Genomic DNA, 27,780 nt, shown 5'->3' with positions numbered 1-27,780 from the left:
ATGACCTGTGACCCTGAACTGAGCGTCCGAGGACTGGTCATGAGGTGAAAGGTCATGATGTGATGTCATCTGACTGATGGCAGCCAGGTCTAGGCCTCTTCACCATTACTACTTTTTGTTGCACGGTATATTGTCCCCGAAATGATTGCAATAGATTATATTATCGTCATTTTTAGACCATTTTTTTGATACTGAATCATGTAAGCTCGCAGCATCTTGGTCCTACACGAGTTGTGTTGCTGCTGAGAGAGATGTCATCCAACATTTTAGAAAAATACTAAGAAATCCATATCTGTGACATTTTATGGACCAAAGCAGTGATTTATGAAACATACGACGAGAACAGACGGGAGGACAGAAGCAGCTGAACTGTCTTTGATGTTAGTTTGGTCATACCTTATTCTCCATGTGCAACTTTTGCTCCTGGATATTTTGTACACACATACTGCTTTTTAAAATTTCTTTAAATTTCTTTGTATATTCTTCTATTTCTGCTATATTCTATCCACTGTGCTGCTGTAACGACCACATTTCCCCATTGTGGGACGAGTAAAGGTTTATCTTATCTTATCTTATCTTATTCTCACATGTATACACAACGGCTGTTAATGAGGTCAATAAAAGTTATTCATATTCATGTATCATAGGATAAGTCGATAATATAATTAACGTGACAGGCCAAGCAGGTCATTCTATTTATCGTTAATATTTATATATTAATGATTGTTAAATGTCACATTCAGGCCTTCAACAAAGAGCAGAAATTATGAATTCTGTTGTTTTATCTGATCTTCAAGTCGCAGCACTTTCACCTGTGTGAAACTTGCTTCACTGACTCTACTGTTCATTTCTACTCAAATCAAAAATGAGCATTATACATTTTACTGGAGATATGAATTCATATCCGGTCATTCGGTCAGATCGTTTGTCTCCTGCTGGCCTCCGTACAGGTGGAACGTTAGAGTCAGCTGACGCGTCTGTCACGTGAGAGCCCGCTCAGAAGCTAACAGCTAACAGTCGGTCAGTATGGATCAGAGACGGTTGTCTCACGGTCGCGTCTCGGGTCCACGATAACATCTGCCCCCCCCGGCTCCACCCCCCCCCCCCCCCCCCCCCCCCCCCCGGTCCGGTCTGCTCTCTTCGTGTGCAGTCGCTCGCTTATCTCCGTGACTTTTGTTCTCATGCTAACAGACAGACCTTGTGAGCTGCTGTTAAAAGGCAAAGTCGCTCATCGTGAAACACTGAGGCGACCGACGAACTGACGGAGCACCGGGAGGACAGGAGGACAACCGGGAGGACAACCGGGAGGACAGGAGGACAACCGGGAGGACAACCGGGAGGACAGGAGGACAACCGGGAGGACAACCGGGAGGACAGGAGGACAACCGGGAGGACAACCGGGAGGACGGACAGGAGGACAACCGGGAGGACAGGAGGACAACCGGGAGGACAACCGGGAGGACAACCGGGAGGACAGGAGGACAACCGGGAGGACAACCGGGAGGACAGGAGGACAACCGGGAGGACGGACAGGAGGACAACCGGGAGGACGGACAGGAGGACAACCGGGAGGACAGGAGGACAACCGGGAGGACGGACAGGAGGACAACCGGGAGGACAACCGGGAGGGCGGACAGGAGGACAACCGAGAGGACAAGAGGACAACCGAGAGGACAAGAGGACAACCGGGAGGACGGACAGGAGGACAACCGAGAGGACAGGAGGGTGGACAGGAGGACAACCGAGAGGACAGGAGGGTGGACAGGAGGACAACCGGGAGGACAACAGCGGCTCGAGATGGCCTCGGTCCGAGTGGCTGTCCGGGTCCGGCCCATGGACCGGCGGTGAGTTATTAATATTAATACTGTAACATTGTTTAACTGTGAAGTGAACTGTGCTGCCGCAGGTGTGTGTGAGAGAGACAGACAGACAAACATAGAGACAGACAGAGAGACAGACAGCCAGCCAGAGAGACAGACAGACAGACAGGCAGAGAGACAGACAGTCAGACAGACAGAGAGACAGACAGACAGGCAGAGAGACAGACAGCCAGCCAGCCAGAGAGACAGACAGGCAGATAGACAGACAGACAGGCAGAGAGACAGACAGTCAGACAGACAGAGAGACAGACAGACAGGCAGAGAGACAGACAGACAGGGAGACAGGCAGATAGACAGACAGACAGGCAGAGAGAGACAGACACACAGAGAGAGACAGACACACAGAGAGACAGATAGACAGAGAGACAGACAAGCAGACAGACAGAGAGACAGACAGGCAGAAAGAGAGACAGACAGACAGGGAGACAGGCAGATAGACAGACAGACAGGCAGAGAGAGACAGACAGACAGAGAGAGACAGACACACAGAGAGACAGATAGACAGAGAGACAGACAAGCATTGCCATTTTATTATATTATTATTTATTAAATGAAGATAATTATTCTCCTTTTAACTGAAAAATATGTAAATCAACGTAAATAACCTGACGCACGTGTGCTTGTGTGTGTGTGTAGACCTTCATTATATGACAGACTCATAACATACATAATGTTTATGATTCATGTCCTGTTGAAATGGACCAGAAGAAATATAAAGACGACAGTGACTGTATATGAAGACGATCAGCGATTGTATATTGATCAGTGACTGTATATAAAGACGATCACTGACTGTATATGAAGACGATCAGAGACTGTTCTGAAGAGGATCAGTGACTGTATATGAAGAGGATCAGTGACTGTATATGAAGACGATCAGTGACTATATATAAAGACGATTACTGACTGTATATCAATCAGTGACTGTATATAAAGACGATTGCTGACTGTATATTAAGACGATCACTGACTGTATATGAAGACGATCAGCGACTGTATATTGATCAGCGACTGTATATAAAGACGATCACTGACTGTATATGAAGACGATCAGCGACTGTATATAAAGACGATTACTGACTGTATATCAATCAGTGACTGTATATAAAGACGATTACTGACTGTATATAAAGACGATTACTGACTGTATATAAAGACGATCAGAGACTGTATATAAAGACGATCAGCGCCTGTATATAAAGACGATCACTGACTGTATATAAAGACGATCAGCGATTGTATATAAAGACGATCAGCGACTTCTTCCTCTCGTTGTATAAACATGAAGTTAAAATATCTCACATTCAGGAGCCGCCAACTTGTTCTGGTGACGTCATGTGGAGTCAGTAGTGATTTTGGCCGGAGCTGTGGTATTGAGTCTCCGCCCACATCTCAGATTGACATTTGTATCGTGGATGTTTTCAAGCTGCTGCTTCGTGTTGATTTAAATCTTCTCAGGGAAAAAGACCTGGCGGCAAAAAGCATCATCGCGATGGAGGGAACCAAGACGTCCGTCACCAACCTGAAGGTTTGTCTCGTTTCTGTCTTCACGATGTGACGTCTCTTTGTGAAGCTGAACTCCCGTCGTCTTCTGACCCTGAAGGTTCCTGACGGCGTCACAGGAGACTCCACGAGGGACCGAACCAAAACCTTCACGTACGACTTCTCCTACGACTCCAGCGACTGTAAGAGCTCCACTTTCGTCTCTCAGGAGAAGGTACACGTCTATTTTTTAATCTCTGAGCTCATTTCACTTTCATTTCATATATATAAAGACAATCACTGACTGTATATAAAGACGATCACTGACTATATATAAAGAGACGATCACTGACTATATATAAAGAGACGATCACTGACTGTATATAAAGACAATCACTGACTGTATATAAAGAGACGATCACTGACTATATATAAAAAGACGATCACTGACTGTATATAAAGACGATCACTGACTATATATAAAGAGACGATCACTGACTATATATAAAAAGACGATCAGTGACTGTATATAAAGACAATCACTGACTGTATATAAAGACGATCACTGACTATATATAAAGAGACGATCACTGACTGTATATAAAGACGATCACTGACTGTATATAGAGACGATCACTGACTGTATATGAAGACGATCAGAGACTGTTTATACAGTCTCTGATCTAAAACACTGTTTCCTGTCTGCAGGTCTTCAGAGATCTTGGCGGTGACGTGCTGAAAGCTGCGTTCGAGGGCTACAATGCCTGCGTGTTCGCCTATGGTCAGACGGGCTCGGGGAAGTCCTACAGCATGATGGGAAATCCAGTGAGACCAAGCTCCAGATGTTTTCATGTGTGATGAGTCTGACCTGACAGAACAAATATTATATCATAATTAAAAAAAAAAAAAAAGATTCAGAAATTGGTTAACAGAAAAAAAGCAGAGTGGTGAAACAGACTCAACGTAGAAATAAAGAAACATTTTATTGTTTCAGTCTCGTTTGTTGATCAGCTGTTGGCTGCACGTCAGGAGGGGACGGAGCCTCCGAGGCCTGATGTGGGCGTGTCTTGTCGTTTCAGGGCGACGCAGGTCTGATCCCAAGGATCTGTGAGCGTCTGTTCAGTCGCATCTTGGAGGCGACTCGGTGGGATGAGGCGTCTTTCCGCACTGAAGTCAGGTGAGAGCCATCCGCTGGACAAACCATGTCACGACACCAAACTGTCTGTGACCTCACACATCATTACTTCATCTTCAGTTTGAACATGAAGCGACGACACAGGAAGTGACGTGTTCATGAGTTGTTCACGTTGTGTTTGTGGACTCAGTTACCTGGAGATCTACAACGAGCGGGTGAGAGACCTGCTGAGGAGGAAGTCCACTCAGACCTACAACCTGAGGGTTCGCGAACATCCGAAGGACGGACCGTACGTGGAAGGTAACGGCGCCGCAGGACTGTTCACAGATCAGACCACAGAACTGTGAAGTAAAACCACTGTTCTTCTTTCTGGCATCTGGTTCTGTGAGACGAGCGAGAAGGTCCAGTTATCCTGCTGGAGGCAGTGAGGTGACGTGTGCTCTCTGACCTCAGATCTCTCCAAACACCTGGTGCAGAACTATGGCGACGTGGAGGAGCTGATGGAGGCCGGAAACATCAACCGCACCACGGCCAGCACCGGCATGAACGATGTCAGCAGCCGCTCGCACGCCATCTTCACCATCAACTTCACACAGGTCAGGACGCAACAGAACCCCTGGACGGAACCCGACGTGGCATTCGGCCTTCATTTCCCGATGAGAAATGAATCTTCTCATGTCTCTGTCAGGCCAAGTTCGACGCAGAGATGCCGAGCGAGACGGTCAGTAAGATCCACCTGGTGGACCTGGCCGGGAGCGAGCGAGCAGACGCCACCGGAGCCACCGGCGTCCGACTGAAGGAAGGAGGCAACATCAACAAGTCACTGGTCACCCTGGGCAATGTCATCTCCTCTCTAGGTCAGAAACTCCCTCCTCCTCTTCATCTACTGTCTCACATGAACATCATGAACCTTTATATCACTGGTCCTGAACTACTTCCTGTCTGTGCAGCGGACATGGCGCAGGACGGTGTGAACACCAACCTGAAGAAGAAGTCGGTGTTTGTCCCGTACAGGGACTCGGTGCTGACGTGGCTGCTCAAAGACAGTCTGGGGGGCAACGCCAAGACCATCATGATCGCCAGTGAGACGCTGCTCCGAAGCTTCCTCTCACCAACATTTTGAATTTTACAAAGGCTTTGATTTGTTTATGTGAAAAAATCACTTCCTGTCGCAGCCATTTCCCCGGCGGATGTGAACTACGGCGAGACGCTGAGCACGCTGCGCTACGCCAACCGGGCCAAGAACATCATCAACAAGCCGACTATCAACGAGGACGCCAACGTCAGGCTGATCAGGGAACTGCGGGCTGAGATCGCCCGACTGAAGGCTCTGCTGGTTCAGGGCAACCAGGTAAACTACCCACACCCAAACCAGGTGAATCCCCCCCCCAACCCAACCAGGTGAACACCCCCACCCAACTAGGTAAACACCCCCCCCAACCCAACCAGGTAAACACCCCCACCCAACTAGGTAAACCTCCCCCACACCCCAACCAGGTGAATCCCCCCAACCCAACCAGGTAAACACCCCCCCCCCCCCAACCCAACCAGGTGAACCCCCCCCGACCCAACCAGGTAAACAACCCACACCCCAACCAGGTAAACACCCCCCCACCAACCAGGTAAACACCCCCACACCCCAACCAGGTGAATCCCCCCAACCCAACCAGGTAAACAACCCACACCCCAACCAGGTAAACACCCCCCACCAACCAGGTAAACCTCCCCCACACCCCAACCAGGTAAACACCCCCCCACCAACCAGGTAAACCCCCCTAACGTTCAGTGTCTGTCTCCTGTGGTCAGATCGCTCTCCTGGATTCGCCCACCGCTCTGAGCATGGAGGAGAAACTGCACCAGAACGAAGCCCGGGTGAGTCGGACCTTCACCTGCGATCCATTCAGCCGTGGTGACTCGTGTGAAGGTCGTGTGACCTCTGTGTTGATTTGTGTTTGCAGGTTCGGGAGCTGACGAGGGAGTGGACCAACAAATGGAATGAGACCCAGAACATCCTGAAGGTGAGAAGGTCGAAGTTCACCCTCTGACCACGGGGTTGTGTTTGTTCTGTGGTCGTTGACACGAGTGTCTGCAGGAGGAGACTCTGGCTCTGAGGAAAGAGGGCATCGGCGTGGTGCTGGACTCGGAGCTGCCTCACCTCATCGGCATCGACGACGACCTCCTGAGCACCGGCATCATCCTGTACCACCTGAAGGTCCGAGGAGTTTCACATGACATTTAAGATCTGACTTCACAGAGTTTACCTGAACTGATCAAGTTTCTGTGTTTCCCTTCAGGAGGGACGGACGTACGTGGGCAGAGAGGACACGTCCACGGAGCAGGACATCAGTGAGTCAAACATCTGGATCAGTCCATTGTGTTGTCACCGATATGTGTCAACGGTCCTGCACCTTGAATATGTCATTTCAAATTCTAGTGGATATAAATCAGATCAGAGTCTAGAGTTTATTTCACCGGCTCTGACACAAACTGATCACGTGATGTTTGTCTTCTTCAGTCCTTCACGGTCTCGACCTGGAGAGTGAACACTGCCTGTTCGAGAACCGGAACGGAACAGTGACTCTGGTGCCGCTGGGCGGAGCTCAGTGCTCCGTCAACGGGGTTCAGGTGACGGAGGCGTCGCCGCTCAACCAAGGTGAGGAGCCAACGCCTTTCTGCTTCTCAGAGGAGACCAATCGTCTTCGGATTCAGTTCACATGACACGACAGCTCACACGCAGGATTTGGTCTTCGCCTACGCGTCCAGACGTTTAGGCGGCGAGTCACTGTGATGGTGTCGTTGATAGTTCACACAGCGATCGAGTCTCGAGTCTTCTCCTTCGATTTGAGGTTTTTTGTTGGCTCCAGAATTTTTGTGGGCGAGCAGGACATCGGGCTTAAAATCGTCTAGAGTGAACTCGGCATCAACGTCTCTGTAAGAACTGAGGCGGCGTCTGAAAACCTGAGCTCTGTTTGGTGCGTCTCACCTTGCTGACGTCATCTCCAGTGTGAACGTGTTCAGCTGTATACACAAGTGTGTTTTCTGAAATGTTTCCTGTGTTTCCCTCCAGGCGCCGTGATTCTGCTCGGCAGGACGAACATGTTTCGGTTCAATCATCCGAAGGAGGCGGCGAAGCTTCGGGAGAAACGAAAGGTTTGAGTTTGTGTTGTTGTTTAAATCACCTGCTCTGGGATCTTTATCTTAAAATCCTGTATTAAAACACAGCAGGTCGAAGCTCCAGTGACATAACAAATCAATATATATCACATTGTGACCCTCAATCACGAAATGTGACCTCTGACCTCTGACCCCTCTCAGAGTGGCCTGCTCTCGACCTTCAGTCTGTCCATGTCCATGACGGATCTGTCCAAGTCCTGTGAAAACCTATCGACTGTGATGCTCTACAACCCCGGGTGAGTGGCCGCGCACACTGATGACATCAGCAGCAGCAGCATGTGGCGTTCAGCTTAGACACCCCCCCCCCCCCCCCCCCCCCCCCCCACAGACCAACACGTTCATTCACCTGCTGGTGACCTCTGACCTCTGTTAAAGTTGCCTCTGTGCTGTCGACAGGCTCTTCACTGAGAAGGGCCCCGTCTTCCTCAGGTAGAGACTTGGCCGTCACTTCCTGTTCCTGTGTCTCATTGTCCTGCTGCTTGTCTCTCTGTTCTTCATTTGACTGGCTGTTCATCTCACCTGTGGCGTGTTGCCTTCACTGATGTCTGAGCTCTTCTTTTATTTTCTGAGCTGACGGATGTTTGTGTTTTTCCAGGTTGGAGTTTGAGCGACAGCAGCGAGAGGAGCTGGAGAAACTGGAGCTCAAACGGTACGGTCGACTTTCTGATTAGAGGGTTTTTAATTCTTATATGACCAAACCAGCACAGAGGATGTGACCTGAAGGTCTGTGTTGCAGGAGGCTGATCCAGGAGATGGAGGCAAAGCAGCAGACTGAGAAGGCGGAGCTTGAGCGCCTCCAACAGGAGGTGGAGAGTCAGCGCAAAGAGTCCGAGGAGGTGCAGCAGCGGATCCTCCGTCAGGAGGAAAGCCTCCGCCGCCGCAGCCAGGACATCGAGAGTCGTCTGCATGACTTCCTGGTAGAGAAGGAGCGCTTTGAGGAGGAGAGACGCTCGGACGTCCCGGGGGAGGAGCCTCAGCGGCGGCCGAGCCAGCCGCTGGAGGTGGAGCAGGATGAAGAGCAGCGGTGGCAGCAGGAGGCTGCGGAGCAGACTGAGATATACCGCGAGCTGGAGAGACTGAAGAGGCAGCGCGAGGAGCAGAAGGTTCGTCTGGAGGCCGAGCGCCAGCGTCTGGAGGAGCAGGAGCGGGAGCAGCTGAGTCTGGTGGGGAGGCTGGAGGAGCAGCTGAGGGAGAAACACGAGGCGGCCGCCGCGCTGCTGACACGGGAAGACGCTTGCCGGCTGGAGGAGGAGCGCCGGGCGCTGGCCGAGATCAGAGGAGCGCTCCTCCGAGCCAAAGAGGCCGGAGAGCGGCCGGATGTGGAGGACGCCGGCGAGGAGGCCAGGTCCGCTCAGGCTCGGTATGCGGACTTCAAGGCGGCGCAGGTGGAGGAGCTGGGTCGGCTGGAGAAGGAGCTCCGGCAGCAGAGGGAGCGTCTGGAGGAGGAGGTCTCTGCTGAGCAAAACGCAGCGCTGCTCCTCGCCCATGGCCTCAAAGAGAGACAGCAGCAGCTGAAGGAGACGCAGGACAAGGGGTCGCAGGACGCCACCGCCGTCCTCCAGGAGGAGCAGCTGGTCAAACAGGCAGAGAACAGGCTGCAGTTCAAGGAGCGGCAGCTGGCCAGCCTGGCCCACGGCCTCCTCCCGACGCTGGCCGAGGAGAAGCAGAGAGCCGTGGAGGTGGTGGAGCGCGGCGGCGGCGGCGGCGGCAGCAGCAATGGGAACTGCGACAGCCCACCGGGTCTGGACAACACACTGTACCAGGTGGAGAAGGAGCTGGAGGACAAGGAGGAGAAACTCAACCTCCACCGGAACAGCGCCCAGCAGCTGCAGCAGCTCCAGGAGACGTACGAGTTCACGGCCAACGTGGCCCGGCAGGAGGAGAAGGTGAGGAGGAAGGAGAAGGAGATCCTGGAGTCCAAGGAGAAGCAGCAGAGGGAGGCGATGGAGCAGGCGGTGGCCCGGCTGGAAAGGAGGCACTCGGCCCTGAGGCGCAGCGTCTCCCTGGAGCCCGACACTGAGGAGCTGAGGCGCCTGAGGGGGGCGGAGCTAGAGCAGCAGAGGTAAACTACAGAACGGATTTCAGTGGAACTTGAAGGATGAATATTTCTACTCATGATGGTGTTTTCTTCAGGGTGGAGCAGGAGATCCAGACGCTGAGGCAGAGGATCAGCGAAGGGGAAGAAAACAGCAGTTCTCTGGTCGGACACGTCCAGAGTCTAAACACGCTGCTGCCGCTGTCCGACGACAGGTCGGTCCACGAGCTGCTGGGTGAACGTGTTTCTTCTGTTTGCTCGTGTTTCTCATCTTCTTCTTCTTCTTTGTCGTCCATCGTTCCAGGATCAACACGTACATCGAGGAGGAAGTGCAGCGGAGGCTCCGCAAGATCAACCTCCTGAACGGCGCTGACGTGGATCTGTCCGAGTCCTGTGAATCTCTCCGGGTGAGAACCGTCACTCGCACTTTGCCTCAGACAGAACAACAAAAACAAGAGAATCGATTCAGATAGAAAATACATTTTGTTTTTAATTTCTCAGATTTGAGAATATTCTGATGTTTCAGGTTTGATCAGATTTCTGTTCTCAAATTATCACATTATAGTTATACATAAATAAAGATGGACGACATGACAACCACGTGGTTCGTCCCCCGGTGGCCGGTCAGTGTTTACATTTGAAGATATTCAAACTTTTATTTTACCAATTAACAGTGAAGAAAAGATTAATTGATGTTTATCTACATAAAAAAATTACATTCGTTTCCCTTTTTATTTAGTTATTTGGAATAAATATATAAATTGCCCAATGTTTTTGTCATTCCGTTCATAATATCAAATCATATCAATCAAATCAAATGACACTTGGATCTTTTCAGGACGATGAGAAGCTGCAGAACATGAATCCTCGGAGGCTGAAGTATGAGGTAAGTTTGCGTCTTGTTTTAAATAATCATTCATTCAAATCATCTGTGATCCTGCACTCGTTATGGCAGCGGTCCTATATGTAAAAATTACATAATTCCTCATCATTAGAAAATTAAATGGTGAACAGTGAGTTTCCATTTTAAATCTTCAGTGTTGCCAAACGGTTGAAGACATTTTGTTTTCTGATCCCAGTCCCTGACGTTTGTCGAGTTCTGTTCGAGTCTTGAAAGTTTGGCAGCTCTGAATGTTCATGAGGAAGCTTGTTCTCTGCTACGGGAACAAAACATTGCATGAAATATAGATTCACAGAAAAAGAAACATATCGAAATGATCAAAAGTGTCTCACGTGGAATCAAACGTGGCTAAAATAGTTTTTGCAGATTCTGTTTGTCAGTGAAATAAAGGGCGAGATGTTTGGAGTTTGGGCCAGAAGCATAAAATTAAAATGTGTGAAAACAGTCAACACTTTCCACCTCATTACCGTAAAGGATGTAACTATAGGAATCATTACAAATGCTTCTTTGCTCACGTTTGGTCTGAATTTACAGATTTCAGAAAGAAATGTCACTTTCCATCCTAATTTGCATGTCAGACCTCTTGAATCACTCAGCACCTGGTGATGCACCATCTGTAATTCTCATTGGGGTGAATTATGGACGTCGGTATGATTCAGAGAGCCTTCGCGTCCTTCTTGACCTTGTAGTCACGGACCCCCCCCCCCCCCTTGTGCACACAGAGCGCCGGCAGGTTGGGGTCTAGCTTCCTGCCTGCAATGGAGCTCCAGGAAAACTCTCGTCATACGGTCGAGCAAAGCTCATCAGAAGACCCTGAAGACGTCCTGTTGACGCAGCACAGAGAAGAAAAACTAGTGTCCACCGCTAAAGTCTTGTTTAAAAGAGAAGTGCCTTACGAAGACGCTGGGCGGCGAGGACGAGTGAACACGCCTCCAGAAGTCGGACGAGCTATTTGTGAACTTGATCGTTCAGCAAACAAGAAAATCGCTGATCCACGAAGAAACTCCTCCTCCTGCTGCGTTTCTGATGATGTGAAGAATTTTGAAGTCAGAGTGAAGGAGTTGCTTGTGAACGGACGCTCAGAAGAAAACTTCAAACACCAAACGTGTGACCGAGGGACGAGCGAAGGGGAAGAATCACAGAACTCCGTCAATGGTTTTATCACTTCTGAGGAAAAGTCAAAGGAATGTGGTCAAATGAAGCGTGAGACAAACAGGAGCTTCGTGTTCGGATCGTTTGTTGGAAAACTGTCTGACATGTACAAAGACGCAGGTAGAAGGCTGCAGGACACACGGGACAAAATCCCAAAAGTTGGAGTCGGTGAAATGATGGTTGTACTCTCTCAGTATGTGACCATGGTGTCCAAGGAACTGCCACTGATCCATCGAATGCAGCTCAGACCACAGCCAGAATCCTTCCAGCCGGTTGGTCCGTCGAGGGATCGCGCCCTCAGTCTACCTCAGAACACCGGCAGGTCCGTGATCATGGGCGTCTCCGAGTGGCCCGAAGGATCCGTGTCCTCTGTTAAAAACAAAAGTCCTGAAGTGTTCCATCAGAGGCTGGTTGAGCTGCCGCCCGTCTTGTCCCAGCTACAAACCTGTTCGTCCCGAGAGATGCTGGAAATGTTGGAATCTCTGTCTCCTCGATTGCAAGTGATCAAACCACTGAGTGTTTTCTGGGTCAGAACGTCCAACAAGGACGAACCCGTTCCCAAACCCGGGTGCTTGCTTCTGTCGGAGAAGGACATAACAGTTGTCTCGGCTGGCGCGGATCCTGACGACTCTTTGGCTCTTATCCACCATTTTTATCTCCTTGACATCAAGAAGGTCCAGATCAGTCTGGCCGGGCAGCACGTCCGCCTGATCGGCTGCTCCGAAGATGACGTCTTGGCCGTCTTCACCCACAGCCAAGAGCTTACCCAGGAGTTCTGTACGTCTTTATTGAAGGCTGTTGCTCCTCAGAAGTTCTCTGAAGGGACTAAGAGTCACCCGTTACTCTCTGATGACCTCATGGTCCTCTCGCTGGACTGGACGTCAAATGTTCCTGACATCATCCTGGACAGTGGCCTTCACATCACCTGCAGATTCAAGCGAGTCCTCGCAGACTTGCTCTACATTGTCCACGGGAACATGGACGACGGCCCTGGAAAACCTTCCCTGGCTGATATTTGTCCTCTGCTCTACACGAGCGTCAAGGTCCTGAACTCCACCCGAGGCCATCAGGACGCCATCTTTCAGTTCCTCCTGACGGACACTCACGCAGCTCTTCTCCAGGAGGACGGGGTCTTTCACCCGGTGCCGCGGGGCTCCACTCTGGTCCCCCTCCAACCCCAATTCCGGGGACTCGAACTCCGCAAGCGATCAGACATCGGACGTCTGGTCGTGAGACAGAACGACAGCTGCCTGGTGGTAGACATCGTGTTCTCAACTCACAAACCGCACAGTCAAGCACCGACGGTGGAGTCGGGGCCCGCCTCCTCTGATCGGTGCCACTCCTGGAAGTTATCCTTGGGTTGCCCCTCCGAGGCTGTGATGTTGATCAATCACCTGAGTTCCTGAGTCTCACCTGCCTCAGACCTCTGTCACTTCAGGATGTGTTGAACAAGGCGTCTGTTTTACATCTGACGGGACAAAGAGTTCCAGATGTCTGATGTACCTGAAAGTGATTTTTAAACATTTTAAGACCTTTTCAAACTTTTCTCTTATGTAATTGAGATTGGCGATGACGAGTGTTAACCTTCTGTAATATCTCTAGTTTACGTTGAGTCGCAACCAACGGACAGAACACTGAATGACAATGAAGTTTCTTTGTCTTTGTTGGTTTTGGTTGTTTACTATTTTTAGTCGTGTTGAAGATTCATCATATCATTTCATCACTGAGTTGTTTGTGATGTGTCAGAACGATTGTGATGAAAAAAATGACTCGTGGATGAATAAATATTTCAAATGAAATGTGATCAATGTTGAATCGTTTCATTTCAACTGATGTTAATTAAAATTGAACTTTGATTCTTCTGGTGTTTTGTGTAAATCATTTTCTCAAAGTGTCAATGATTCACAACGACCCTTGACTCTTCACCTCCTCTTCCTCTCTCTCCGTTCACTTCCTCTGCAGCACTTGGTCTCTCGTCCTCTCGGGTCGAGCGCCGGCGGCCTGGAGGCCGTTAGCATTAGCATTCCTCGTTACGTCCTCCGCGGGCAGGGGAAGGACGAGCACTTTGAGTTCGAGGTGAAGGTGAGTTCGTCCTGGAACTGAGTTCATCTACTCCACAACTTGTTCGTCATTCATTTACATTCAGTGAAAAATTGTAACTTTTACAAAATGTAAAAATAGGGGGAAAAGTTTTTACTCCGCGACATTTTAGTTACTTAGTGACTTTCGTCCCTTTGGTCTCCAGATGTGGTGGTTTTAGAATTTGAATGGTTTTGATTACTGGACGATTAAGTGTCCCATATTCACCTTTCTGGTGTTTTATTTGAAGTTTTGGTCCTTAAAAAATATTTGTTATTTCATTATTATTATTTCAATATGGTTTTATTTCTCTTTTTAAGGAGCTTGGCCTATCTAATTAATATGATATGAGCCTCTCTTGTGATTGGCCGACTGTTTTCTAAGTGACACACGTCCAGGCCAACCAGCTCCTCTGTTCACCTCAGAGCGGCTCTGACCGTGTCGTCCCAGAGCGAGGAGCTTCTGTCTCCTGCTCCCGACGACCCACAAGTACCTGGTGTTGGTGGCGAGGCTGCTGCTGGTCCACCGGTCCTCCAGAACACCAGTGTCTCTGCCCCAGCAGCAGCTCCAGGTCGCGGGCCGCAGCCGACACCGGGTACCGATGAATTTTGCAAGGGTCAAGTAATTCAGAGTCAGTACTGGTCTCTTGTATTAATATCCTCATGAATCCTGGTCAATGATGTGGCTTCATGATTGTTCTCGTGTTGTTGGTCGCTCAGCAACAGAATGACGGTGAGCGCTGCGTCACATTTCTTTTGACACTTCTACTGTACTTACAGACCTGAGACCTAATTAATTATATTAAAAAATCCAGGAATTCCCAATTTTGACAATATGGGCCCTTTACATGATTAAATGTTTCTTCACGAGACGAGAACGTTCTCACTTCACAGGATCAATAAAGGAAAATACATTTTCACCCAGCTGGAAGTGCAGAACATAGAGAAAACATGGTCAGGAGAGGTGGTGAAGTCAAATATAACGTTTGTACAGTTAAATGAAAACCAGATGTCAGTAGCTGCACATTGAGGTTGTATAATATACGTATGTAGGTGTGTATGTTGTATAAACAGGTGGCTGCAGTACAGGTCATAAGTGTGTGTGTGTTTTCAGATGTCAGTGATGGACGAGACCTGGACCGTGTTCAGACGTTACAGTCGTTTCAGAGAGATGCACCGTAGCCTCAGAGTCAAGTATCCAGAGGTGAGACGTCCGTCTGTCGCTCTGTCTGTCTGACCGTCTGTCTGTCTCTCTCTCTGTCTGTCTGACCGTCTGTCTGTCTCTCTCTCTCTCTGTCTGTCTCTCTGTCTGCCTGTCTGACCTCCCGTCTCTCTGTCTGTGTCTCTCTGTATGTCTGTCTGTCTCTCTGTCTGTCTGACCTCCTGTCTGTCTTTCAGCTGGCGGTTCTCGAGTTCCCTCCCAAGAAGCTGTTTGGGAACCGAGACGAGCGGATGGTGGCTGAGCGCCGCGGTCAGCTGGAGGCAGGACGCTTGACGTTTGAATAAATCTTTATTGACATGTAGACGCGTCAGACTCCCTGTGACGTGACTGTCGTGTGTTTCACAGATTTACCTGAGGAGCGTGTTCCGGGTGATGTCGTCGTCCTGCAGCTCTCCTCTCAGCACCGACCGGTCCAAACACGCTGTCTGTGAGTTCTGTCCGTTCTTTAAGAAAGGCGTGTTCGAGTCCAGCAGCCATGGCACCGGCTGAGGCCCCGCCCCCCTGAACCACCTCGGAAGGTCAAAGGGCGGAGGCGTCGCTGGTCGGTTTCCTCTCCCGCCTCCCGTCATCCCGCTCGTCGTGATGTTCAGTGCGTGAACACTGTCAGGGCCGACTGTTCGATTCCCTGCACCGAGTCACCGCCACTGAAACATCAGCTGCTTCCTGTTTCCTCATCAGCTGGTGCGTCGTCATGAGACATTTCATATCCTGAACATTTATAATTGTCCTCAGAGACGTCAAACTTCTTCTGATTATTATTTATTTTCAATCGCAGCTAAATATTTTCTTTTTAAAATAAACTGTCGTTAAAATGTGACGAGTTTGTTCTGATCATTCAGACGTGTGTGTGTGTGTGTGTGTGTGTGTGTGTGTGTGTGTGTGTGTGTGTGTGTGTGTGTGTGTGTGTGTGTGTGTGTGTGTGTGTGTGTGTGTGTGTGTGTGTGTGTGTGTGTGTGTGAGAACAGTGTTGTTAGCTTAGCTAAGCATCAAGACTGGTAATTAGGGGAACAGCTAAACCTCTGGCAGGCATGACCATAGAAACAGTGATGAGCGCATGTCTGAAGGACGATGTGACGGATGTGTCATGTATGTTGTGTCTAATGAAACACATTCAGCCTCTCACTTTGACCTTCAGAGGAACAAACGTCAAATCTGAACTTCATCATTATCTTCAGGAGAGAGAACAGTGTGGTTCTTACGATGACAATAATAATAATAATTCTAACTGATGCAATGACATAATATACAGTATATCCAATAATATAAAGGTGATGATGAAGACAGGACAGAGACAGGGTGCATGATGCGAGTTTCCTCAGCAGCATGACCCCGGTGGGACACTGGACCAGCTGTTCTGTTGTCTCACATCTGGACTACAACTCGCTCTGCTCCTTCCTCACTGCGAGGGGGCGGAGCCACCGCTCATATACATCCTGTCTGCTCTGTTCTGGCTCCTCATTGGTGGAACGATGTTCACACTGAACCAGAGTCCATGAATTTAAATATAAATACTTTTTTCTCATGATTCTTCATCTTCATGCCTGATTATTAATCGGGATCTTGATGATTAGTTTGTGTGGACAGTTCCAGGTGCGGCCTCCAGGTGGCGCCGCTGAGTGAACCTGACTCACTCAGTGTTTGGCCGGCGGTGCATTCAGGATCTGCTGCGACGTTCTGAAGGGGAAGTCGTACAGTGGAACTCCCCGAGCGCTGAGCCGCTCCGCGCAGGTCGTCAGCAGCTGGTCGTACTCCTGCGGATCACATGGTCAACAGGAAGTGACTCGTCACAACAGGAAGTGACTCGTCACGACAGGAAGTGACTCGTCATTGACGACTCACCTGACACTCTCGAGCCAAGTCCTGCTGCAAGGAACCGATGGTGTTCTGCTTCGACACCAAGATCTCCTACAAGCAGAGAAACACGATCACACACAGAACAACGACCATGCGACACGTCCTGTCAGGAGACGGTCCCACAGAGAACGTGGTGAACTTCTCCTGACAGAACGTCTTGATGTTTTCTGAGGAGGTTTGTGAAGTTTTTGTTAAAGACTCTTAAAGCGCTGCATCAGAACCAGTCAGGTTCTGTAGAGAACCTTGAATCACCTGCAGTTTGTTCGCGGCGCTGCAGCCGGCCTCCTGGTCGGCGGCGGTGGACAGCACGGCGCAGAGCTGAGCCTCCTTCTTTTCCACGGTTTGAGTCAGAGCTGCCAGTTTTCTCTCCAGCAGCAGCTCCTTCAGTCCGCTCTTCTGCTGTAGATCCAAAATGGCGTCCATCTGCCTCCTCAGCAGCTCGTCACGCTCCTGCTGAACCTGCCGACAGAGTGTCTGAGACGTTAATGTCGCCACCCCCCCGCTGGCGTAAGGTCACACGACAGAGCGCCGTTACCTTCTCGAAGGCCTGCAGCAGCAGCTCGTGCTCCACCGTCAGATCCCTCAGCTCCTCCTCCACGACCTTCACACGAGCTCGACTTGTCTGTCACAACAACACCATTCATCACTTAGTTTCCTTCACACTCAAACTACACGTCAGTAACACTGAGATGTGTGGTGACGATGCATTCAGGGCCCGTCAGTGAACGCACCACCATCTGGGCCCGGGCCCGGTTGTAGTCCTGCAGCTGCAGCCGCAGCTCCGGCAGCTTCTGCTGGTTCTCCTGCAGAGACTCACGCAGACGTCTGTTCTCCTGCTGCGCAACTGAGAGCTGATGGTCTGCTCTCAGCAGCTGCTTCTGCACCTCGGCTGCTTCCTCCTGCACACACACACGCACGCAGGCAGGCAGACAGACAAACAGACAGGCAGACAGACAAACACACACATTAGTTTAATCTTCTGTCGGACTCAAACAACAAAAGTCATAATTTCATTATTAAAGTTAAAGTGTCTCTGGTTTTATTTATTTTACATTATGTAAATCAGGACGTTCTACATGTTGTGACCTCTGTGCTGCCCTCTAGTGGACAACCACAGGAACAACTCATCAGGACGTCAACGTCAACACGTGTTTATCTCTTTATATACAGTATATATATATATACCTGTATATATATATACATACGGACCTCAAGAACTTTCTGGTCCGTCAGGATCTTGCTCTGGACTCCACAGTGATATTCCTCAGCGCCCCTCAGAGCTCGAGCGTGTTCCTCCATCAGCGACGCCACGCGACGGTTCATCCTGTCCTCCAGCTCGTTGACCTCTGACCTCCGCTTCCTGCCCTCTGCCTCCATCATCACCTGCATCTTCTTGTGGTGTTTGACCTCCAGTCCTGTGTTGGCATGGCAACAGAGGAGGAGACAGACTCAGACAGAAACCTTTAAATTCTTATTATTTTAACATCTGGTTCATTTATGAATCCATGAAAGTTTTTTAATGATGTAATTGTTGATGTTTTATGAATTTCAACTCTTTATTGGTGGATTCATATTTGATTTGTAAATTACTTTAGAATTCCTTTTTTATTGCTCATCAAAGATTTATTTATTTATATAGATGAATTGTTTTACTGTACAGTCGGTCGTTATTAATATTATTTTATTAGTTTCCTCCGTAGAAACAAATGTTAAGATGATTATTTATACATGATCAATGAATCAGATCATTGTATTTATTAATTATTCCTGCAGTTTGACAGATTTCTATAATCTATAATCAGTTTGTTCACCTCTGACCCTCCGGTCGAAGTCGTTCGTCAGCTCCATCAGCTCCACCTGGTGTTTCTGTGGAGTCAACAGACGTGAGTGTAGATGGTCGATGATTTATTAATATAATAATATATGAGGATCATATCTTCTCACCAGTGTCAGCTCCTCGATGCAGTTGTCGTCGCGGAGCCTCTTCTCCCTGCCGTCCGCCTGCAGGCCCTGTGTGTCTGTCCGCAGGCCGAGCTCCGACTCCGTGTTCTGCCGCTGCAGCAGCGAGGCGGCGGCGGCGGCGTCCATCTTGAGCTCTGAGACGTTCTGGTGCTGCTCGGACAGGACGTGTTTCAGCTTCTGCTTGTAAACCTGGACACAGAGCGTCAGGGGAGAAATATGAGATATAGATATGATAATAAAAGTATTTTTTGGTATATTATTTATTCTTGAGGTGCAGCTCACACTGATCTCCACGCGGTGGCGCTCCTCTGCCTCCTCCCTCTCCCGCTGGCCGACCCTCAGCTTGTCCTTCTCTCGCTCCAGCTCCACGCGGGAAACTTCCCACAAGCCCTGGATCTTGTTCGTCTCCAGCTGGAAGTAGCTCCGCTCCTCACGCTCGCGCTCCAGCTCCTCCCGCAGGCGGACGATGTGCTGCTCCAGCTGCAGAGTGGGAGGAGTCAGGGTGAGTGGGAGGAGTCAGTACAGTACCTGAGTAAATGTGCATAACAAGTTTTAGTTCTGTTGAACTTTCGTCTGCCTTCGTTTCTGATTAAATGTTGAATTAAACTTATATCAGCTTGTTTTTCTCTGTCAACAAACAAACCACCTGTAAAGAACCGTAGCACAGGTGTGAGGTCGTGACCCTGTCAGGTCCGCTTGTGGGGTTAAAGGTCAGATTCTCTGTAATGTCAGTAACATTTATTTGTTCTTCTCCAGATTTGTGTAAACGTCGTACAGACAAGTTCTGGTGTGGTGAATTAACAGTTTCACGTCAGTAGTTTGATCTTTTCTTCAAAGTTCAACTCCAGACTTGATTCTTCTGATTTAATTCTCATTTGATTTAATTCTTCTGACTTTGTGAGAAAAGCAGGAAGTCAAATAAAACCTCCCTCGTGTGTTTTATTGGACGAACAGGCTTCTGACGTCACATCAGCTGTTGAACAGGTTCGAGTCTCACAACTCGTTTTAATGTGATTTCATTCCGATCGCAGCGCAGACTGATGCTAACGCTAATGCTAATGCTAACGCTAGCAGAGTTGCTCTGAGTCTGACCTGGTCCTTGGACATCTCCTCGGTGGAATGACCGTCCACCACCGCGGGGGACTTCCCCTTCCCCTTCCCCGCCTTCTTGCTTTTACTCTTCGGCGCCTGGGAAGAAAACACAACACATTCACACGACGTTTAACGACGTTTAACGGCGGCTACCGGTGCCTGTCTGATGCTAAGCTAGCACAGGCTAACTGTGCCGCTTTGTAAAATCATAAACCTGATATTAAAATAAAATTCCCGATAAAAGCTACAGATGAAAACTTCTCTCACCATCGTGAAGACGCGGCTCTTCGCTGTTCGCTCTTCGCTGTTAGCTGTTAGCTCTTTGCTGTTAGCTCTTCGCTGTTAGCTCTTTACCGTTAGCTCTTCGCTGTTCGCTGTTAGCTGTAAGCTCAGAGCTGTTAGCTGTTAGCTCTTCGCTGTTAGCTCTTCGCTGTTAGCTGTTAGCTCGGAGCTGTTAGCTGTTCGATGTTCGCTCGGAGCTGTTAGCTGTTAGCTCTTCGCTGTTAGCTGTTAGCTCGGAGCTGTTAGCTGTTCGATGTTCGCTCGGAGCTGTTAGCTCGCTACACCCACACAACCGCTGCCATGTCAACGTCGTCACGTGACCGTCTGAAACCTTTTCAAAGAAAACTTTATTTATATTTTTTATTAACACACTAACAACACGTTGGTCCAATCAGACAACACGTGAGTTTAGAGATGAAATGTTTTACATCAGGACATTCTGTCAATATTCAACGTTTCATAACTCAACGTCCTCATGTCCACACTTTCATTCCTCATCTGAGGTAGTGAGGAGGCAAGTAGTGAGGAGGAAGGTAGTGAGGAGGCAGGTAGTGAGGTAGTGAGGAGGCAGGTAGTGAGGAGGAAGGTAGTGAGGAGGCAGGTAGTGAGGTAGTGAGGAGGCAGGTAGTGAGGAGGCAGGTAGTGAGGTAGTGAGGAGGCAGGTAGTGAGGAGGAAGGTAGTGAGGAGGCAGGTAGTGAGGTAGTGAGGAGGCAGGTAGTGAGGAGGAAGGTAGTGAGGAGGCAGGTAGTGAGGTAGTGAGGAGGCAGGTAGTGAGGAGGCACTTAGTGAGGAGGCAGGTAGTGAGGAGGCAGGTAGTGAGGTAGTGAGGAGGCAGGTAGTGAGGAGGCAGGTAGTGAGGTAGTGAGGAGGCAGGTAGTGAGGAGGCACTTAGTGAGGAGGCAGTTAGTGAGGAGGCAAGTAGTGAGGAGGCAGTTAGTGAGGAGGCAAGTAGTGAGGAGGCAGGTAGTGAGGTAGTGAGGAGGCAGGTAGTGAGGAGGCACGTAGTGAGGAGGCAGGTAGTTAGGAGGCAAGTAGTGAGGAGGCAGGTGGTGAGGAGGCAAGAAGTGAGGAGGCAGGTAGTGATGGGGGAGGTAGTGAGGAGGCAGGTAGTGAGGTAGTGAGGAGGCACGTAGTGAGGAGGCACATAGTGAGGAGGCAGGTAGTGAGGTAGTGAGGAGGCAGGTAGTGAGGAGGCAGGTAGTGATGAGCCAAGTAGTGAGGAGGCAAGTAGTGAGGAGGCAGGTAGTGAGGAGGCAGGTAGTGAGGAGGCAAGTAGTGAGGAGGCAGGTAGTGAGGAGGCAAGTAGTGAGGAGGCACATAGTGAGGAGGCAGGTAGTGAGGTAGTGAGGAGGCAGGTAGTGAGGAGGCAGGTAGTGAGGAGGCAAGTAGTGAGGAGGCAAGTAGTGAGGAGGCAGGTAGTGAGGAGGCAGGTAGTGAGGAGGCAAGTAGTGAGGAGGCAGGTAGTGAGGAGGCAGGTAGTGAGGAGGCAAGTAGTGAGGAGGCAGGTAGTGAGGAGGCAGGTTGTGAGGAGGCAGGTAGTGAGGAGGCAGGTAGTGAGGAGGCAAGTAGTGAGGAGGCAGGTAGTGAGGAGGCAGGTAGTGAGGAGGCAAGTAGTGAGGAGGCAGGTAGTGAGGTAGTGAGGAGGCAAGTAGTGAGGAGGCAGGTAGTGAGGTAGTGAGGAGGCAGGTAGTGAGGAGGCAGGTAGTGAGGAGGCAAGTAGTGAGGAGGCAGGTAGTGAGGAGGCAGGTAGTGAGGAGGCACTTAGTGAGGAGGCAGGTAGTGAGGAGGCAAGTAGTGAGGAGGCAGTTAGTGAGGAGGCAAGTAGTGAGGAGGCAGGTAGTGAGGTAGTGAGGAGGCAGGTAGTGAGGAGGCACGTAGTGAGGAGGCAGGTAGTTAGGAGGCAAGTAGTGAGGAGGCAGGTGGTGAGGAGGCAAGAAGTGAGGAGGCAGGTAGTGATGGGGGAGGTAGTGAGGAGGCAGGTAGTGAGGAGGCAGGTAGTGAGGTAGTGAGGAGCCACGTAGTGAGGAGGCATGTAGTGAGGAGGCAGGTAGTGAGGTAGTGAGGAGGCAGGTAGTGAGGAGGCAGGTAGTGAGGAGGCAGGTAGTGAGGAGGCAAGTAGTGAGGAGGCAAGTAGTGAGGAGGCAGGAAGTGAGGTAGTGAGGAGGCAAGTAGTGAGGAGGCAGGTAGTGAGGAGGCAAGTAGTGAGGAGGCAGGTAGTGAGGAGGCACGTAGTGAGGAGGCAGGTAGTGAGGAGGCAAGTAGTGAGGAGGCAAGAAGTGAGGAGGCAGGTAGTGATGGGGGAGGTAGTGAGGAGGCAGGTAGTGAGGAGGCAGGTAGTGAGGTAGTGAGGAGGCAGGTAGTGAGGAGGCAGGTAGTGAGGAGGCAAGTAGTGAGGAGGCAGGTAGTGAGGAGGCAGGTAGTGAGGAGGCACGTAGTGAGGAGGCAGGTAGTGAGGTAGTGAGGAGGCAGGTAGTGAGGAGGCAAGTAGTGAGGAGGCAGGTAGTGAGGTAGTGAGGAGGCAGGTAGTGAGGAGGCAAGTAGCGAGGAGGCAAGTAGTGAGGAGGCAGGTAGTGAGGAGGCAGGTAGTGAGGTAGTGAGGAGGCAGGTAGTGAGGAGGCAAGTAGTGAGGAGGCAGGTAGTGAGGTAGTGAGGAGGCAAGTAGTGAGGAGGCAGGTAGTGAGGTAGTGAGGGGGCAGGTAGTGAGGAGGCAAGTAGTGAGGAGGCAAGTAGTGAGGAGGCAGGTAGTGAGGTAGTGAGGAGGCAGGTAGTGAGGTAGTGAGGAGGCAGGTAGTGAGGAGGCAAGTAGTGAGGAGGCAGGTAGTGAGGTAGTGAGGAGGCAGGTAGTGAGGAGGCAAGTAGTGAGGAGGCAGGTAGTGAGGAGGCAAGTAGTGAGGAGGCAGGTAGTGAGGAGGCAAGAAGTGAGGAGGCTGGTAGTGAGGTATTGAGGAGGCAGGTAGTGAGGAGGCAGGTAGTGAGGTAGTGAGGAGGCAGGTAGTGAGGAGGCAAGTAGTGAGGAGGCAGGTAGTGAGGTAGTGAGGAGGCAGGTAGTGAGGAGGCAGGTAGTGAGGAGGCAAGTAGTGAGGAGGCAGGTAGTGAGGTAGTGAGGAGGCAGGTAGTGAGGAGGCAGGTAGTGAGGAGGCAAGTAGTGAGGAGGCAGGTAGTGAGGAGGCAAGAAGTGAGGAGGCAAGTAGTGAGGAGGCAGGTAGTAAGGTAGTGAGGAGGTAGGTAGTGAGGAGGCAGGTAGTGAGGAGGCAGGTAGTGAGGAGGCAAGTAGTGAGGAGGCAAGTAGTGAGGAGGCAGGTAGTGAGGAGGCAAGAAGTGAGGAGGCAGGTAGTGATGGGGCAGGTAGTGAGGAGGCAGGTAGTGAGGTAGTGAGGAGGCAGGTAGTGAGGAGGCACGTAGTGAGGAGGCAGGTAGTGTGGAGGCAGGTAGTGAGGAGGCAGGTAGTGAGGAGGCAAATAGTGAGGAGGCAGGTAGTGAGGAGGCAGGTAGTGAGGAGGCAAGTAGTGAGGAGGCAAGTAGTGAGGAGGCAGGTAGTGAGGAGGCAGGTAGTGAGTAGGCAGGTAGTGAGGAGGCAGGTAGTGAGGTAGTGAGGAGGCAGGTAGTGAGGAGGCCAGTATTGAGGAGGCAGGTAGTGATGGGCAGGTAGTGATGGGCAGGTAGTTAGGAGGCAGATAGTGAGGAGGCAGGTAGTGATGGGCAGGTAGTGATGGGCAGGTAGTGAGGAGGCAGGTAGTGATGGGCAGGTAGTGAGGAGGCAGGTAGTGACGGGCAGGTAGTGATGGGTAGGTAGTGAGAAGGCAGGTAGTGATGGGCAGGTAGTGAGGAGGCAGGTAGTGATGGGCAGGTAGTGAGCAGGCAGGTAGTGAGGGACTGAGGGGGCAGGTGATCTCCAGGTGAGAGGAGCAATTCAGTGCCTCATTCAACTTCGTCACACCTCCTAAACACTCTTAACAACAATGTTTATCATAACTTCATCATACCGAAATCATGTCGATTGGAATCTAATTATTAATGTTACACTAGACTTCTCCCTTTACCATCAGCAGCTGATCCCAGAACCTTCAGAACCTCCAGAACTTCTTTCAGCTGCTTCTGTTTTCACACGTGCTCATGTAGGACTCACGTCATCACAGATCACAGCAGTGTGTGTGACTTTGATCCTTTGGATCTTGATGGAATGTTCTAATTAGATTTTTTTATTGTACAGAAACGTTCTGGTCATGTTCACATCTCTTCATATTCCTTCAGCTTCTTCTTCTTTAGTTACAGTTTGTTCAAAGATCTGATGCTTCAGGTGTCACAGTCGTGTGGAAGGAAACAGGAAACAAGAAACACAGATTCAACGTCACAGTTTTACTGAACAGTGTTGTTTTATATGAAAGCTCAGATTGGCTGATTTCTACACCTGAACTTCCTGTTAAAGAAAAAAAAAACACTTCTCAAACTTTCGATGTCCAACTTTATTCCTTTATTTTACCTCCTTACAAAAAAACAGCTGTTTCATAAAATCTTATTTACAGTCGTCATGACGACACCGACCTACAACTCGTCGGTTGGCTGCTTGATCTTTGACAAGTCCCCGAGCGACACGGTGGCTGAGCCTCGTGGCGCCGGTTTGGCCTGAGGAAGAAAAGAACAGCTCAGTGTCTCTGGTTCCTCTGGACCAGAAGAACCAGAAGAACCAGGAGAACCAGAAGAACGTGAACGTTTCATTCAACAACCTCAGTGTGACGCAGTTTGATCACAAAACACAAACACTGAGGTGAAAAGTCATGAACCTGATGGAAACATGCTATATGAAACTGTATCATATACACATATATATGTGTATATATAAATGTATGTATGTACAGTATCTGGACCTCTGGTTCTGACTCACCTGTGACTCATGAGGCTTCCAGCCAATCATGTAGAGGATCTCGAAGGAGGCGGGAACCGACTCGTCCTCCTGACCGTACATCTCTGAGACAGACGAGATTAAAGGAACAGTTCCACATTAAGACAGTGAGTCAGTCTGAGGAGAGACCAACAGAAACTGCGTTGTTGTTGTGTAGTTGTGTTGTTGTGTCTCTCAGTTACACACTCACCTCTGTAAATGGCGGCAGCAGCTAATATTGTGTCTCTGTGTAACATGCGTCTGTTCCAGGAGCAGTTACTCTCAGACATACCTGCAGAACCAACAGATGTTATTCATATTCATATTCATAATGTTGTGTTTATTAGGAGCAGAGCGACACACAGAGACAAAGTGGAAATGAACTGTGGCCTCAGATATCATAACAACAATAACAATAACAATAATAATAATAATGAAACAGCTGAAACCTTGCAGATCCGTCATGACGTCCATGATCCCTGGATAAAGAACCTGAACGTCGTCAACGTCCTGGAAGAGAAAACTGTTCAGTCAAATATGACACATTGTTATTATTACATTATTGATGTTACATTATCATTATGACATCATGGTCTTTTGTTCACACGCAGACATTCTTATCTTTTGTGCCGTCGCTTTGTTCAGACTCAGGAAGTCATGTGATCAGCATAGTTCAAAATTCTCTTTGTCATTATTCTGTCTCTGTATCTGAGTGATGACGTCATGATGTGAGGTCATCACTACAATATGAAAAGTTAAAATTGTCTGATTGGTCGATATGAATTGTATTGATTTTTATCATCAGCAGCATTTTGTGTTCAATCATCTGTTTGTTTGTTTGTTTATTTGTATATTAAATATGATCAGTGACAGTAAGTCTCTCACCACAGTGAGCATGTTGAAGCCGGCCCGGCCCAGCAGGTTCCCCAGGTCGGTGACGGCGGTAAAGGGCGACACATGGGGGGAGAAGCCCCCCTCCCTCTCTGTCTCCGCCAGCTGCAGAGAACATCTCAACTCGTACAGAGTCTCGCCGCCGACCATCGCCCCGATGAACACGCCGTCCGGCTTCAGCACCTGCTGGATCTGAGGGGGAGAGACAGACAGTGAGGGGAGGTCTGTCTGACTGTCTGTGTGTCTGTCTGTGTGTCTGTCTGTCTGTCTCTCTGTCTATGTGTCTCTCTGTCTATGTGTCTGTCTGTCTTTCTGACTGACTGACTGTCTCTCTGTCTGTGTGTCTGTCTGTCTCTCTGACTGACTGTCTTTCTCTCAGTCAGTCAGACAGGTCTGTGGTCTCACCTGTCTCAGAGCTCCTGGCAGGTCGTTGATCCAGTGCAGACTGAAAGACGCAACACAAATGAAACATGAATCTTTAATATAATAAAAAAAAATATATATATATATATATGTGTGTGTGTGTGTATATAACTATAAGGAGGAGACTTGACTCACCTCAGGCTGCTCACCACCAGGTCAAAGGTGTTTTCTTTAAACGGCAGAAACTCCTCATCAGCCTGGACGCAGAGCGTCGGGATCTGAGTCCGTCTGCTCCGCTTCTGATCACACACACACACACACACACACACACACACAGATAACCCTTGAACAGAGAAGATCTTCAGACCTTCAAGCTTCAGTCTTGTCGTCGTGTCTCACTCACCAGCGTTTCCTCTGAGACGTCCGTCAGGATCAAATGCTCCACGACGTCCTGACGAGCAGTGGACAAACAGGAAGTTAAAAAACAACATGTATGTGCAGCAACAGACAAACAGGAAGTTAGAACAACATGTATGTGCAGCAACAGACAAACAGGAAGTTAAAAAACAACATGTATGTGCAGCAACAGACAAACAGGAAGTTAGAACAACATGTATGTGCAGCAACAGACAAACAGGAAGTTAGAACAACATGTGTGTGATCACAGACTCACTTTGCTTAAATGTTCTGCAACGTGACTCTTCCCTCCGCCGACGTCCAGCGCCACAGGAAACGTCCTGAGACGACGTCAATAAAACTTTATTCACACATAAATAAAGTTGATTATTATTATCATTATGATTATTGATATCAAAGCCCTCTGACGAGCTGTGTGACCCTGAACGCACCTCGCGATGTCGTAGACCCGGTCAGCCACGCGACCTCCGACCTGCGGACGAGCAGAAGGTCATAGGTCAGAGGTCATCTGATGCTTCAATTCAACAAATCTTCTCTTTAGAGAGAATATGTGTAAATGATCTTGACTTTTCCCTGACGGCCCTGAACGCCTCGCACCTCCTCCCGCAGGTACTCGTACTTGTGTCCGTCCCGCAGCGCCGCGGCCCAGTTCCTCTGCCTCCGCTTCATCGCCCGGTCGAACACGTTCATGGAGCTCGTGCCGCCGGACACCGACAGGCCTCTGCGGGGCACCGACAGGCTCCAGCAGCCGGGGAGCCTGAGCAGGAGGCTGCGGCTCATGGTGCTGCTGCTCCGGGTCAGAGAGACGAGTCCGACACCAGCTGATCCGAGCTCACTGCTTCCGGTCTGTTGACCCCAGAGGAGGAGGGAAAACGTGGAGCTGGATTCTGCTGGAATCACTGGAAGACCTGGAACTCAGCTCCTTGATCAGGACCTGGAACAGGATCAGGACCTGAACTGGAAAATCTGGATCAGGATCT

The 27,780-nt window shown here is 49.7% G+C and overlaps 3 protein-coding genes across 11 annotated transcripts; 1 reads left to right on the top strand and 2 right to left on the bottom strand.

The window, feature by feature from the left end:
• The first annotated feature begins 1,647 nt into the window (after window positions 1-1,647).
• kif16ba (kinesin family member 16Ba) lies at window positions 1,648-15,876 on the top strand. Of its 9 annotated transcripts, none has more exons than XR_004794125.2 (27): window positions 1,651-1,844; window positions 3,339-3,408; window positions 3,484-3,597; window positions 4,071-4,187; window positions 4,442-4,539; window positions 4,688-4,797; window positions 4,951-5,093; window positions 5,186-5,354; window positions 5,448-5,579; window positions 5,673-5,848; window positions 6,304-6,369; window positions 6,456-6,515; window positions 6,590-6,709; window positions 6,792-6,843; window positions 7,013-7,150; window positions 7,565-7,647; window positions 7,813-7,907; window positions 8,068-8,100; window positions 8,267-8,320; window positions 8,408-9,733; window positions 9,805-9,921; window positions 10,011-10,113; window positions 10,545-10,592; window positions 13,722-13,841; window positions 14,264-14,433; window positions 14,952-15,041; window positions 15,236-15,295. XR_004794125.2 is itself a non-coding variant. In XM_035636172.2 (27 exons), exons 1-27 carry the CDS (start codon window positions 1,798-1,800, stop codon window positions 15,488-15,490), a joined length of 3,840 nt encoding a protein of 1,279 aa, XP_035492065.1. In that variant the 5' UTR covers window positions 1,652-1,797; the 3' UTR covers window positions 15,491-15,876. The 9 variants fall into 9 exon arrangements, 8 of the variants coding, with proteins under 8 accessions (XP_035492061.1, XP_035492062.1, XP_035492066.1 ...); XM_035636172.2 differs by lacking the exon at window positions 14,264-14,433 and adding an exon at window positions 15,405-15,876 and having other exon boundaries at window positions 1,652-1,844; window positions 15,236-15,308; XM_035636170.2 differs by lacking the exon at window positions 14,264-14,433 and adding an exon at window positions 15,405-15,876 and having other exon boundaries at window positions 1,653-1,844; window positions 15,236-15,319.
• LOC118311979 (dynein regulatory complex subunit 4-like) lies at window positions 15,803-24,327 on the bottom strand. Its single transcript, XM_035636178.2, has 12 exons — window positions 24,291-24,327; window positions 20,235-20,580; window positions 19,968-20,063; window positions 19,158-19,355; window positions 18,858-19,064; window positions 18,725-18,779; window positions 18,123-18,328; window positions 17,645-17,812; window positions 17,449-17,535; window positions 17,166-17,372; window positions 16,899-16,964; window positions 15,803-16,810 (listed from the first exon to the last, which is right to left on the bottom strand). Exons 2-12 carry the CDS (start codon window positions 20,235-20,237, stop codon window positions 16,691-16,693), a joined length of 1,413 nt encoding a protein of 470 aa, XP_035492071.1. The 5' UTR covers window positions 20,238-20,580; window positions 24,291-24,327; the 3' UTR covers window positions 15,803-16,690.
• A 371-nt stretch (window positions 24,328-24,698) lies between these two features.
• On the bottom strand, window positions 24,699-27,721 carry ndufaf5 (NADH:ubiquinone oxidoreductase complex assembly factor 5). Its single transcript, XM_035636180.2, has 11 exons — window positions 27,398-27,721; window positions 27,232-27,272; window positions 27,057-27,120; window positions 26,787-26,834; window positions 26,579-26,682; window positions 26,426-26,465; window positions 26,015-26,212; window positions 25,579-25,639; window positions 25,341-25,421; window positions 25,133-25,215; window positions 24,699-24,873 (listed from the first exon to the last, which is right to left on the bottom strand). The coding sequence occupies exons 1-11, from the start codon at window positions 27,578-27,580 to the stop codon at window positions 24,793-24,795; spliced, it is 984 nt and encodes a 327-aa protein (XP_035492073.1). The 5' UTR covers window positions 27,581-27,721; the 3' UTR covers window positions 24,699-24,792.
• Between the last annotated feature and the right edge of the window lie 59 nt (window positions 27,722-27,780).

The sequence above is a fragment of the Scophthalmus maximus genome, chromosome 8 (assembly GCF_022379125.1).
Source record: "Scophthalmus maximus strain ysfricsl-2021 chromosome 8, ASM2237912v1, whole genome shotgun sequence".
In the NCBI taxonomy this organism is placed as follows: Eukaryota; Metazoa; Chordata; class Actinopteri; order Pleuronectiformes; family Scophthalmidae; genus Scophthalmus; species Scophthalmus maximus.
This window is presented reverse-complemented; position numbering and strand designations above follow the sequence as displayed.